The 14,358-nt window shown below is 45.3% G+C and overlaps 1 protein-coding gene across 15 annotated transcripts in view; it reads right to left on the minus strand.

The window, feature by feature from the left end:
- Positions 1–813: 813 nt before the first annotated feature.
- Positions 814–14,358, minus strand: part of MMP20 (matrix metallopeptidase 20) — a 109,161-nt gene continuing 95,616 nt past the window's right edge. For all 15 annotated transcript variants that reach the window (XM_056561563.1, XM_056561562.1, XM_056561567.1 and 12 more), the window contains 7 exons: positions 9,486–9,611; positions 9,246–9,407; positions 8,298–8,424; positions 6,366–6,499; positions 5,355–5,511; positions 3,771–3,874; positions 814–1,146 (listed from right to left, as the gene is read on the minus strand). In XM_056561563.1, coding sequence (XP_056417538.1) covers positions 1,046–1,146; positions 3,771–3,874; positions 5,355–5,511; positions 6,366–6,499; positions 8,298–8,424; positions 9,246–9,407; positions 9,486–9,611 — 911 coding nt within the window. In that variant the 3' untranslated portion in view covers positions 814–1,045. The remainder of the gene's footprint in view (positions 1,147–3,770; positions 3,875–5,354; positions 5,512–6,365; positions 6,500–8,297; positions 8,425–9,245; positions 9,408–9,485; positions 9,612–14,358) is intronic.

Raw genomic sequence — 14,358 nt, forward strand, 5'->3', positions numbered from 1 at the left:
AGTCTAAGGGACTACTGGTCTTCACCAGGGCCCGCCGCAAAGCGGGATGGACTTGCTGCGGCTGGTAGTCCCCAGGTCGTTCCCCCAATAGCGGCTCGACCTCTCTGGCAGCTGATATAGCGAAGTACATAGGGAGCAGGCAAAGGCGTAGTCGGACGTAGCAGAGGTCAGGACAGGCGGCAAGGGTTCACAGGCAAGAATACGTTAGCAACGGGTTCGGCAACTGGCAAGGCAACTATCACAGAAGGGAACGCTTTCTCAGAGGCACAAGGCACAAAGATCCGGCAAGGGCAGGAAGGGGCAGGTGCCTTTTATTGGAAGGACACAGTGGGAGGTGAGGAACCAGCGCACCAATTACCGGTGCGCTGGCCCTTTAAATTTACTGAAGCCGGCGCGTGCTCTAGAGAGCGGGGCCGCGCGCCGGGATGCAGGAGTGCAGAGAGCCGTGCGAGGAGCAGGTAAGCTGAACAGGGACGCGGCGCGTGAGCGGGGACCAGCCACCACGCCAGCCGCGTCTCTGCCACTGTGGGACCTGTGCTCCTGGTCAGTGCGTCTGACCGAGAGACGTCGGGACCCCGGGACGGAGAGTTGCGGCAGCGGGCGCTCCGGTCCAGAGGTGATGACCGGAGCGCTCGCTGTGACAACAATGCATTTCCTTTGATAAATGTTCATGCATTATTCAATACATATGCCTTCCATTAACATGTATCATTTATCCATGAAATTGATCATAAATGGTGGTTTTTGGGGGTTTAATTACGTCAATATGTCAAAAACAGAATTATGTCAGAGGCCCCAAAGTCAAGATGAGACTTTTAGGAAATGGTTTGTCATAGACATTTATTACAACATATTCAAAAACATTTCCAGAATATTTAGTAATCTTTAAAAACAACAAAGTCATTGCTGCAATGTTTTAGGTATTTACAAACTGGGGGCTTTGCTTAACATTTGTTCAGACATTAGTAGTTGCAATATGGTATGTTTACATAATCTCCAGGACCACATTTTTAGCTTTCAAAAAGAATCCAACGTTTTTTCATTTTCAACAGCCGATCCAGGATCCGGATTTCACAACACTGACCACATCTTCTTTCTCTTGGTCGTATTTGTAAGCCATTGGTCCTGAAAAGAAGTAAATGTATCCTAAAAAGAATAGAAATAACACAGGAGTTAGGAAACATTGTATTTTGTTTATGCCATTTAGTTGAACGGATAAAGACAAGATAATAGATGGGTAGATGATAGATACATTTTCTATATGTCCGCATAAATTTAACCTTAAAGGGATACCAAGTTCCTAGACATTTTATTCCCTATCTACAGGATAGGGGATAAGTGTCTGATCGCGGAGGTCTGGCCGCTGGGACCCCCCGAAATCTCCTGCCCAGCACCCCGGTAATCCACATGCATGGAGCAATCTCGGCTCTGTGCCGGATTTCGGACAACCACAGCCCGAGGCTGTGGCCGAAACGCCCCCATGACATAACTCTCTGGGAAACGCTGTATTTCCGTCTCTCCTATAGACGTGAACCCTCTAAAGCCCAGCACTGCCGGCGTTCTGAACATAAATGTTCAGAACGCTGAGGTCCCGGGTCAGGGATTGCAGGGGTCCAAGTGGTTGGACTCTCCATGATCAGACATCTAATCTATCCTTTAGATGGGGATAAGATATCTAGGATTGGAGTACGCCTTTAAAGGGGTTCTTCGGTGCTTACACATCTTATCCCCTATCCAAAGGATAGGGGGATAAGATGCCTGATCGCGGGAGTCCCACCGCTGGAGACGCCCGTGATCATGCGCGCGGCACCCCGCTTGTAATCAGTCCCCGGAGCGTGTTCGATCCGGGTCTGATTACGGTCGACCGCAGGGCCAGCAGCGTGTAGCTATCACGCCCCCTCCCGTAGGCTTGCATTGAGGGGCGGAGCGTGACATCACACGGGGCGGAGGACTGGTCGCCCGTAATCAGACCCAGAGCGAACACGCTTCGGGGACTGATTACAAACGGGGTGCCGCGTGCATGATCACGGGCGTCTCCAGCTGCGGGACTCGAAGAACCCCTTTAAACTACAGAATTCTCTATGTTTCCACATAAATAAGACACGGAACTACATTAGAGTTTCCAAAAAATAGATACCGTAAACCATATTAGCCACAAATATTAGACTTGGTCATTTATTTATAAATTTTATGCAATTATTTAAATCAAAATCAGGAACAGACAATAAATGGAGGAAACAGAGATTTCCATTACTGGCTTCATATTAAAAAATTGCAATTACAAAGGTGAACATGTGTTCACAACTTAAAAGTAGTGGTCCAATTTAGTCATATTTATCCCCTATCCAAAGGATGAAGAATAAGTGTCAGATGGCAGGGGATTTGACTGCTGGGACCCCTGACGATCTCCTGCACGACGCCCAGGCTCTCGCCATGCATCTTTATTGGTGAGCCGGAGATACACGAGTACAGTGGTCCCTCAAGTTACAATATTAATTGGTTCCAGGACGACCATTGTCTTTCAGTGGTTGTCCGGGCATGCTGGGAGTTGTAGTTTTGCAATAGCTGGAGGTGCCCTTGTTGGGAAACACTGGTCTATGTAGAGGACAGAAGCTTCTTCAGGGGTTAAAAGTAGTAAAGAACATGTAATACCTCCCTGTACTGTAGGGGGCACTACCAGACACCAGTCAGTGCATGCACTTCAGTAATACAGGGGTTTTACCAGTGAATGTCCATGTCAGATATTCCAGCCATTGACATGTTTTGCAGATTCCATAACATTGTATGTTGAGTCTGGTTTCAAGTTACAATGGTCCAAAAAAGACCATTGTATGTTGAAACTATTGTATGTTGAGGCCATTGTAAGCTGAGGGACCACTGTACAATGCTTTGGCTCTCCCATAGAGATGCATGGAGGGCACATGCCAACCCCCACTCGGGATACCCTGCACGTGGAGAGCAAGAGCGCTGTGCAGGGTATCAGCCCCCCCCCGTGATCATACATTTATCCCAGCAGTCGTACCCCCTGCAATCTAACTCTTATTCTCTATCCATTGGATAATTTGCAGATAATTTTAAGTGAAATTAAAGTGTTTTCAATTAATAGAATGAGAATCAGGTGTGAGTGGGTGATTTTTTTTTTTAAATAGCAAGGATCTAATAAAGTCTGGTCTTCACAATACATGTTTGTGAAAGTGTATCATGGACCAACCAAAGTAGATTTCGGACAGCCGCACACGAGGAGTTGTTGATGCTCATCATGTTTACAAAACCATCCCCGTATCCGGTTTTGTAACCGGACTGAAAACCGTAGTATAGCACAGTTTTTGGTGCGGTCACAAAACCGGATATGGGGCAAAAGTGAGCGGCCACTATCTGACTCCGGTCGGCTATATGATGCAAGCCGGGTAACTATAGTAAACATTCATTGTGTGAAATGTGTGAATGTATTCCACTGCATTGACTATTGTCCATGCTAAGGCTGCATTCAAACCACAATTTGTTAAAACGGTCACCAGATCCGGCTGGGGGATGTGAACACCGGGCGCTCCTGTACCCAAGCCATATCCAGTGACCTTTTTAACAAATTGTGGTTTGAACACAGCCTTAGCATGGACAATAGTCAATGCAGTAAAACACATTGATACATTTCACACAATGAATGTTTACTATAGGTTACCATACTATTATTCCAGTTCCTAAATATCAAATGCATTCCTATTCTCTGTGATACTTTCCACCCTGACACATACTGAATATGGGCCACTTACCATTTACTTCAACTGCTGCATCTACATTCCCTTCCACCCCAGAAAACTCATCATCAATGCTTTTTGGGTATCCTCTGTCCATTAGTAGTTGTGCCTCATCATAGCTGTGGGTAGAATACAGTGACACATTCATGATATCCTACTTGTACTTTGCAAACTGGACCAAAGGTGCAACAATTAACATTGGGGACCTGTGGCAAAGCAAAAAATGGCCAATCCTTTCTTCAGTAACATTGGCATGTTTGATAATATCCCTCAGTATTACAGGAAAACAAGTCTTACTTCTCAGAATTGGTGAAGTTCTTCCTTAAAGGGGTACTCCAGCACTTAGACATCTTATCCCCTATCCAAAGGATAGGGGATAAGATGCCTGATTGCGGGGGTCCCGCCGCTGGGGACCCCCGGGATCTTGCACGCTACACCCCGTTTATAATCAGTCACCGGAGCGTGTTCACTCCGGGTCTGATTACCAGTGTGAGGTGTTTTTTTGCGCCCCCGTAGATCCATGCGTCCGCTCCTCCCCCAGCTCTCCGAACATTTCCGAAGCTAGAACTGGGGGAGGGCAGAGCAAGGGGAGGGAGGAGGTTCACGCCCCCTCCCTCATCTCCCCTCCCTGAGCTCGGCTGGACGCAGATCTCTACGGCACGCCCCCTCCCTGAGGACGTAAATCTCCACGGCAGGTCCCCTCCCTCATCTCCCCGAGCTGAGGACGTAGAGCAGTGCTCCCAATGAGCTCTATGTGTAAAGGAGGACATACTGTATGGGCTAAAGGGGGACATACTGTTCAGGCTAAATGTCCCCCTTTAGCCTGTGCAGTATGTCCCCCTTTAGGGGGAAAATCTAGAATACAATGTAAAGTATAGGTCACAGTGATTTTCAACCAGCAGACCTCCAGATGTTGCAAAACTACAACTCCCAGCAGGCCCGGACAGCCATTGGCTGTCCGGGCATGCCAGGAGTTGTAGTTTTGCAACATCTGGAGGTCTGCAGGTTGAAGACCACTGGTATAGGAGGTAATATTCACGTGTCCCCGCCGCTCCGGACCCGTCACCGCTTCTATTGGATGACGGGGTGGCGTGTGCGACGACATGATGACGACGGAGAGCGCCGGCCATGCAGGGGATCCCGACACGGAGCAGACACCGAGGAGGCGGGTAAGGTCCCTCCCGGAGCAGCTGGGGTAGTGTCACTTTCGCTTCAGACGCGGAGGTCAGCTTTGATCGCCACGTCTGAAGGGTTAATACAGGGCATCACCGCGATCGGTGATGTCCTGTATTAGCAGCGGGTCCCGGCTGTTGATGGCCGCAGGGACCGCCGCGATAGGACAGGTTTTAATGTGTATTTGCCGTATAAGACGGACCATTTTTTTTCAGTTTTGGGGAAGAAAAAGTGCGTCTTATACGGCGAAAAATACGGTAGATGACACATTTCCTGGCTTCTAAATAAAAAATAATAGTCATTTGTTGTAACAATGTAGGAAACATGCAAATACGGAGCATAAAATCTATACAATTCAAAGAAATCTACTGTATAGAACCATAAAACATTTTTTCATTTTTGGTTGCCATTTTCCTTTTGGACTACCTGTAGAAATCTTCCCCGACAAAGAACAAAGTCTTCCTCGAATTCTTCAGGTGAACAGCGGCATCGATCTTCTGTACAGTACCGGGAAATCCAAAATCATAAATAAGACGGGGAGGTCCCTGAATCTGGAGTCCTCTTGTTGCCCAATAATGGGGACCTGTTACAAAAATGAAATTTGCTGAATTGCTAAAATTGTTTAAATTGTTAATAAACATTAACTGATAAGATATATAAAGCTCAAAATTTCCTTTAAAAAAAATTACAGGCTGTCCCGGAAAAATTAATGTCAACGGAAAACAGCAAAGGCAACAAGGCAATAATGGAAAAACAAAACAGTATTGTTTGGGAATTAAACGGGTATTCCGGGCAAAAAATGTTTTTCCCCTATCCAAAGGATAGGGGATAAGATGTCTGATCGCGGGGGCCCGCTGCTGAGTCCCCCCCCCCCCCCCGCGATCTCCCTGCAGCACCCGCATTCTATTCGGGTGCTGAGTCTCCAGTTTCGTAAACCTCCGGGTTTCCTGAACTGGGGACGTGATGTCAAGCCACGCCCCCTCCATTCATGTCTATGGGAGGGGGCGTCAGGCCCCCTCCCATAGACATGAATGGAGGGGGCATGGCGTGATGTCATGTCCCCAGTCCCGGAAACCTGGAGGTTTCTGAAACTGGAGATTCAGCATCCGCATAGAAGGCGGGTGCTACAGGGAGATTGCGGGGGGTCTCAGCACCAGGCCCCCCCGCGATCAGACACCTTTTTTTTGCCCGGAATACCCCTTTAAGGACCAGAGTACATTAGGGGCAATAAGGGGTTGAAATGGTGTATCAGATAATGGATTATTAGATATAAGATACATTAAATTGGACTTGATTTTAAATTTAAAGGATGGTAACAAGTTGACGGTTTCTGCATCACCAAGACTACAGATGGGTACGTAAAAGCAGCTTTGCAAAAAATAAATGAAAATGTATTTCTACAATGTTTATACTTTTTAAAATATTTTTTTGTATTACCTTTAAAAAAATATGCAGTCCCTCTTTCAGCTATCTCATAGGCAGCATCCACATTCGACATAAGCTGTGGGAAGGAAGCTGCAATGGAGTTGGGTCTTATAGCGGCAAGTTGGGTCTGTCTTCTCCAGAAAGATCTTTAAAAGAAAATAGGTTGACATCTTTAACTGGAAACTTTGTAAAATGGTCTTCTTGGTGTACCATGGGCATTCCCAGGCTTCTTGGAGCACCGTTCTGCGAGCCCACACCAGCCCTGTGATACACTCCCTTCATAAATATGTGTGTCTGCAGCACATTGCTGATACGTATCAGTAATGTGTTAAGGAGAGGGACATGCATATTCATGAACTCGGAAAGGGCACAATGGATTTCAAAAAGGTAACTGACATTGGAATCAGTATTACCGTCTGCACTATTACCCTCTGTAACAGGTTAGTGTAGGTGATGTTCCTTGTGTGTGACCTGTGACATAGCAATGTCTTTCACAACCTTACCTTTGCAGAGTTTGGCTGTTCCTCACGCAGTTTAAAGCCTCCTACACAGCTGTTTCTGCTTCATTTAATGACTGTGTTTCAACCTACATATGATGATCATTTTCACCTGTTTGGTATAATAGTTAAATCATACACCTGATTATAATACTACAAAATCTTAGCGGATTATTGGTGTGCCGGGCCGGACATTGCGGTGGGTCTGAGCAGTTGTTAGCTGCTCCGCGATTAGACATATTATCCCCTATGCTTTGGATAAGGGATAAGATGTCTAGGGGCGGAGAACCACTTTAAGCCTTCACATATAGTATTTTGACCAGTATTTTTTTAGCAAAAAACACAAGTGGAAACAACAGAAAACTATAATGGAAAGATTTTAAATATGTTTTGGATGCCCTCCTGGTTTTGGTTAAAAATACTGAGCATAATACTATGGGGGAATATATCAGGACAAGTGTTTTACATGACTGTTTAAACGAGTAGTCCAGTGGTAACCCAGTGGGGAACAACTTATCCCCTATCCTAAGGATAGGGGATAAGTTTGAGATCGCGGGGGTCCGACCGCTGGGGCCCCCTGCGATCTCCTGTACGGAGCCCCGACAGCCCGCGGGAAGGGGTTGTGTCGACCTCCGCACGAAGCGGCGGCCGACACGCCCCCTCAATACAACTCTATGGCAGAGCGAAGCGCTGCCTTCGGCAATCTCCGGCTCTGTCATAGAGATGTATTGAGGGGGCGTGTCGGCCGCTCTCTCTGGCCGGAGAGCCTGGCCCCCGTACAGAGAGATCGCAGGGGGCCCCAGCGGTCGGACCCCCCCGCGATCTCAAACTTATCCCCTATCCTTAGGATAGGGGATAAGTTTTTCACCACTGGACTACCCCTTTAATATCACTAGCTTTTGCTTTACATGTTTTATTAAGAGACGCATGCCTCCTAATAAATCAGGCAGGCAGGTACTTATTAGCTGCTGTTTGTTCCAGAGGAAGTTTTTTTCTTTTTGAATTTCCTTTCTGTCTTACCACAGTGCTCTCTGCTGACATCTCTGTCCACATCAGGGACTGTCCGGAGCAGGAGAGGTTTGCTATGGGGATTTGCTCCTACTCTGGACAGCTCCTTAAATGGTCAGAGGTGTCAGCAGAGAACATTGTGGTCAGACATAAAGGAAATTCAAGGAGATTCAAAAAGAAAAGAACTTCCTCTGTAACAAACAGCAGCTGATAAGTACTTTAAATAGAAGTAATTTTCAGATCTGTTTAACTTTCTGGCACCAGTTGATTTAAAAAAAAATATTTTCCAGGGGAGCACCCCTTTAAGTGGGCTGTGCTTCTGAAACCTACGCTAGCTTGGAGCTCCCATAAATTTCAGCAACAATTTAGGCTCTGTAGCATAAACTCTATTAAATCCGGGTTGCTGCTTTCACGCCACTTCACACCAAGCTCCGCCCACCTGTCTTTAAAAAACAGAAGTTCGTTCCCTATAGCTGTAACAGCATCAAAAGATAGATTTGGATGGCAGTGATCTGGGCTCGGTGAATCAGGTACTACAGAATGTTTTTGTCCGGTGCCTTTGGTCCCTGAAAGAAAGAGAAAATAGATCATTCATAGCAATATTTTGCTGGGGTGTACATAACCAAATTTATAGGGACCTATAGTAAAAATAGAAAAAAATTGGAAAATATAAATCTGTGTGTGTTTGTATGTAGTTTGCAAAAATATTGAACATGCCTATTATGTTACCCTGCTGCAGGGCCCCATTGCAACATCTGTAACAGGGATCCTGTGATAGGCCAGTGACCTTTCTAGGGTCTACCTGTGGGTTTATAGTGTTTTGGGCTCCTCAGGTACCTGGGCCTCTGTGCCTGCTATAGTTATGCCACTGGTATTGGCCATAGCAACAGCAAATGTCACCTATGTATATTATTTTAAGTCCAAAACGATGCCCCATCGTTCGGAACATTTTGTTACAAGCGCTTGGAGCGAGCGGCAAGGGTCGTGACATCTTGACCACGCCCCTCATGATGTCACATCACGCCCCCCTCAATGCAAGTCTATGGAACTCCCATAGTCTGGCATTTAGGGAGCGTGGTGTGACGTTACAAGGGGGCGTGGTCATGACATAACGACCCCCGCTGCCGGCACCCAGCCTTCTAAACAAACGCTGGGTGCTGCACAGAGATTGCGAGGTTCCAAGTGACAGGATCCCCGCAATCAGACATCTTATCCCCTATCCTTTGGATAGAGGACAAGATGTCTAGGGGTGGAGTATCCATTTAATACATGTACCCTTGTGTTTTCTGTTTTTCTTGAGACTCTTTGGTTACTACATACAGTACTTATTATTAACGATAAGACAGCATTAATTCATGTATAACAAGCCAAGCAATGTCTACTCTACCATATAGTGATTGGATCCCTTTGACATCATCCTTGGGCAGGCGGAATCCATAAGGATGCTGATATTTGTATGTTGGGTACATCAAAGCTGATGGGTCATTGGAATGTCCAAGCCCTAGAGCATGCCCAAATTCATGAGCAGCTACCGTGAAGAGGTTAAATCCTATAATGACATCAAAACTGATGTTATAACTAGCATACACAGTGTATAGTGATGTTACCTAACACGACATACACTTACCGTTTGTTCCTGTTGTCCACCTTTCAGCATTGTCAAAGTGAGTATCTCCTCCTAGACCCTCACCTGGTGCAAACGCATGGGCCAAAGTACCCCGAGGTCCATCAAATGGATAAGAGTCCCCATGGTCTGAAAAAATTCCCAATATTATTTGTAATTACCAATCAATTATTACCAGAACTGTACCCACCCAATGGCTGTATATGACATAATCTACCCCAGTGAACATCATAGAAATGTTACAACATTGTATCTTGACGCCACAATTACGTAGACGACGTCACAGACAATGCTGATCTGCGGCATGTGTGATCCAGTCATCAGCATGAGAAAACACCCGTATTACTGCAGTGCATGCTCTGATAGCGCCTCTCTTCTATACAAGTAGGTACTACATGTTCTGTACTGCTCTTTATCTGTGCCAGGATGAGCTATTCGTTTGGACACCGGGTCAGGCTCCATTCTATTTTTTTTATATTTTTATCTACAAGGAGCGTATTCATTCATCGCAGTACGAAAAAGGGCAAACATGTCACACGAAAAGTGCACAAGGATGCGGTCTTCGAAAGGAGAGAAGCCCCCCCAAAGTTTTCCTTCCCCTCTGGGCCACAGTGCACCTGCAAGGGTCCACAATCTAAGTCTCCGTTCACCAAATCTCAGAAAGGACCAACAAGAAGAAATTCCTGCCCTCAACACAGAAAGGGATTTACAGCTTCCAGCACCTATTTACAGCTTTTATATAAAGCTCTGGAGAAGAATGAAGAGATACAGTAGTATATAGAAATCATTTTTTTTAGGCAATGCTCCAGGGGAAAATAAAATATGCAGATCAATGCTCCTAGAGAAGACTATAGAAGAGAGAGTGGTGTACAAAAATGCATTTTTAAGCAATGCTTCATGGGAAAGATATGCAAATTAGCGCTCCTAGAAGAAAACTAATACAGTGGTCCCTCAACATACGATGGTAATCCGTTCCAAATGGACCATTGTTTGTTGAGGGATCCGTGCAATGGAAAGTATAGGACAGTGGTCTACAACCTGCGGACCTCTAGATGCTGCAAAACTACAACACCCAGCATGCCCGGACAGCCAACGGCTGTCCGGGCATGCTGGGAGTTGTAGTTTTGCAACATCTGGAGGATTGCAGATTGAAGACCACTGGTATAGGAAGTTATACTCACACGTCACCGCTCGTCACCGCTGCCCTGGATGTCGCCGTCCATCGCTGTCACCGCGTCCCCGGGGTGTCCCCGACGCTCCGGCAAGGCCTCTGCTTCCCCGGCATCCTCTCTCTCTGTCGCCGCCACGGCATCCTCTCTCTCTACGCACGCCGCTCCTATTGGATGACGGGACGGCATGCGCGGTGACGTGATGACGTCGATGGAGAGCGCCGACGATGCAGGGGATCCCGAAGAGGACGTGCCGGAGCCCCGAGGACAGGTAAGTGATCGTCAGCGGACCACACGGGGCACCGTAAACGGCAGCTGAAGCAGTCTGTACTGCCGGATAGCCGTTTATGCGATGGCCCCAACATACAAAAGCATCGTATGTTGAAATGATCGTATGTCGGGACCATCGTAGGTCGAGGGGTCACTGTACTAGCCAAACCAAAGTCTTCTCCAACAAGATGAGACACCTATCTGTAGACAGCTGTTTTGGGGTTTTTGCCCCTCTGGCATGGCTTATATGAGATAGTTTTAGAAGAGCTAACTTTTTCTATGGAGCATTTACCTGAAAATAAGTTTACATACACCAGAAGGTCTCAGCGGGACATTGACATATCCAGGGTTGCCAACCATCTGGAACAATAGGGGACTTTTTTCATGTGAAAATACATATCTGTGATTTTTTTTGAAGTTGTTGTGAATGTAATTATTATTATTTTACAGATATAGGAAAACACTAGTTATCAGTTTCTATCAGTCATTCGGGCTATAGACACATATTATTTGTCTGTACTTGATTCATTGTGGTTTTCCAGTTTGTCCATAATAAACAATGGCAATTTAGATTTCATAACACCCCAGCGTACTCATTTTTTTCTCTCTTCTTGTTTAAAATATCATAAACACTCACTGGCCACTTTATTAGATACACCTTGTTAGTACCAGATTGGACTGACTCATGACTTCCCTTTTTGTGGCATACTTTCTACAAGGTGCTGAAAATGTTTGGGCCCATATGGACATGATGACATCACACAGTTCCTCTATATAGACATGATGACATCACACAGTTCCTCCATATGGACATGATGACATCACACAGTTCCTCCATATGGACATGATGACATCACACAGTTCCTCCATATGGACATGATGACATCACACAGTTCCTCCATATGGACATGATGACATCACACAGTTCCTCCATATGGACATGATGACATCACACACTTCCTTCATATGGACATGATGACATCACACAGTTCCTCCACATGGACATGATGACATCACACAGTTCCTCCATATGGACATGATGACATTACACAGTTACTTCATATGGACATGATGACATCACACAGTTACTTCATATGGACATGATGACATCACACAGTTCCTCCACATGGACATGATGACATCACACAGTTCCTCCATATGGACATGATGACATCACACAGTTCCTCCATATGGACATGATGACATCACACAGTTACTTCATATGGACATGATGACATCACACAGTTCCTCCATAAGGACATGATGACATCACACAGTTCCTCCATAAGGACATGATGACATCACACAGTTCCTGTAGATTCGTCGGCTGCACATCCATGATGAGAATCTCCCGTTCCACCCCATCCTAGCGGTGATCTATAGGATGAGATCTGGTGATCGTGGAGGCCATTGGAGTCCAGTAACCTCATTTCCTGTATGAGATGATGTTTCTCAAAGGGTCCCAAAGTCTGCCAAGAAAATGTACCCCACACCATTACACCACTACCAGCCTGAACCGCTGATACAAGGCAGGATGGATCCAGGCGTTCATGTTGTTTATGCCAACTTTTGACCCTGTCGTCTGAATGTCACAGCTGAAATTGAGACTCATCAGACCAGACAACGTTCTTCCATTCTTCCATTGTCTAACTTTGGTGCCTGTGTGAATTGTTGCCTCACTTTCCTGTTCTTAGCTGACAGGAGTGGCACCTGGTGTGGTCTTAAGCTGCTGTAACCCATCTGCTTTAAGGCTGAACATGTTGGGTGCTCAGAGATGGTATTCTGTATACTTTAAGGATAGGATTTCACTTGGAAAAAAACGCCAGAAAAAACACCAGTGCAATTTCTTGCTTCTGACGTTTTTTTCTGGCATTTTTGCTGGCGTTTTTGCATTTGAATGGAAATTGCATTTTTGGCCCCTTTGGCATTTTTTTTTTTAATTTTTTTTTTTGGGTTCCAAAAAAAAAATGTATTTAACAAAATTTTAGTTTTTTGTAACAAAATTTTTATAAATTTTTTATAAAGTGTGTGTTTCACTTTTTTTCTCTATTTATTACATGTTTTAGGTAGTACTACTAATCCAAGCATGGAACCGACTGTTCCATGATGGGAGTAGTAGTTCCTGTACTAATAGACATATCGCCCTGCTGTGTCACTCCTGACAGAGATCGTCCTATCTATTGCAGAGATACAGAGTGGTTCTGTACAGCGTTCACATCTCTGCACTATACTCCGGCCAGTGATATGAATAGGACATCACTCATTCATATTTTCCGCCCAGAGTGGGGATTGGCCGGATGGTTGCAGCCAATCACAGCTCTCAGCGGGAAATATGAATGAGTGATGTTTTATTCACATCACTGGCCGGAGTATAGTGCAGAGATGTGAGCTCTGTACAGAGCCGCTCTGCATCTCAGCAATAGAAAGGATGATTGCATCGGGTGTCAGGAGTGACACCCGCTGTGATCTGTCCATTACTGCAGGTACTACTACTCCCAACATGGAGTTCACTCTGCTCCATGCTGGGAGCTGTAGTACCTGCATTAATAGACAGATCGCAGCGAGTGTAACTTCTGACACCTGTTGCGATCTGTCTATTAATGCAGGTACTACAGCTCCCAGCATGGAGCAGGGTGTGCTCCATGTTGGGAGTAGTAGTACCTGCAGTTAAGGAAAGATCACAGCAGATGTCACTCCTGACACCCACTGTGATCCTCCTGTATAATGAATAGATGCGGCCGTCCGCTCTTCTATGGTCCCCTGCACTGACATATATATACACATATTCATATATCCCACAGAGAGCTGTGATTGGCTGAACCATCTGGCCAATCACAGCTCTCTGCGGGAAATATGAATAGGTGTGTATATACGGCAGTGCAGGGGACCATAGAAGAGCGGCCGGCTGCATCTATAAATTATACAGAAGGATCGCAACGGACCCAGGGCGATCTGTCATTTAGTACAGGTACTACTACTCTCATCATGGAACACTGTGTTCCGTGCTGGGAGTAGTAGCACTACCTAAGAAATGTAAAAAATAAAGAATAAAAAGTGAAAAACATACACACACTACATTATTAATTATTGTCGGCTACATTTTTAGTGCCCTGCCTGCCCACATAAATTGATCCCTGTTTGAAAATGTATAAAAATTTCGTTATAAAAATGATAAATTTCGTTAAATACAATTTTTTCCATCGCTACTGTACCTTTTTTATTATTATTGTTTTAATGGCACCCTACGAAATGTTATTAAAAAAAAAAGTATCTTTTTTGGATCGCTAACGTAAAATCAATAAATAAATAAAAACCGCCTGCAAAAAAGTTAAAACCCACATGGTGTTTTACTTGGTGTTTTTTTTACTCCCATAGGCTTCTATAGGAGAAAAACACCACGATTTCAGGGGAAAAAACGCCATAGGTTCAACATGCTG

Source organism: Hyla sarda, chromosome 2 (genome assembly GCF_029499605.1).
Source record: "Hyla sarda isolate aHylSar1 chromosome 2, aHylSar1.hap1, whole genome shotgun sequence".
Classification (NCBI taxonomy): Eukaryota; Metazoa; Chordata; class Amphibia; order Anura; family Hylidae; genus Hyla; species Hyla sarda.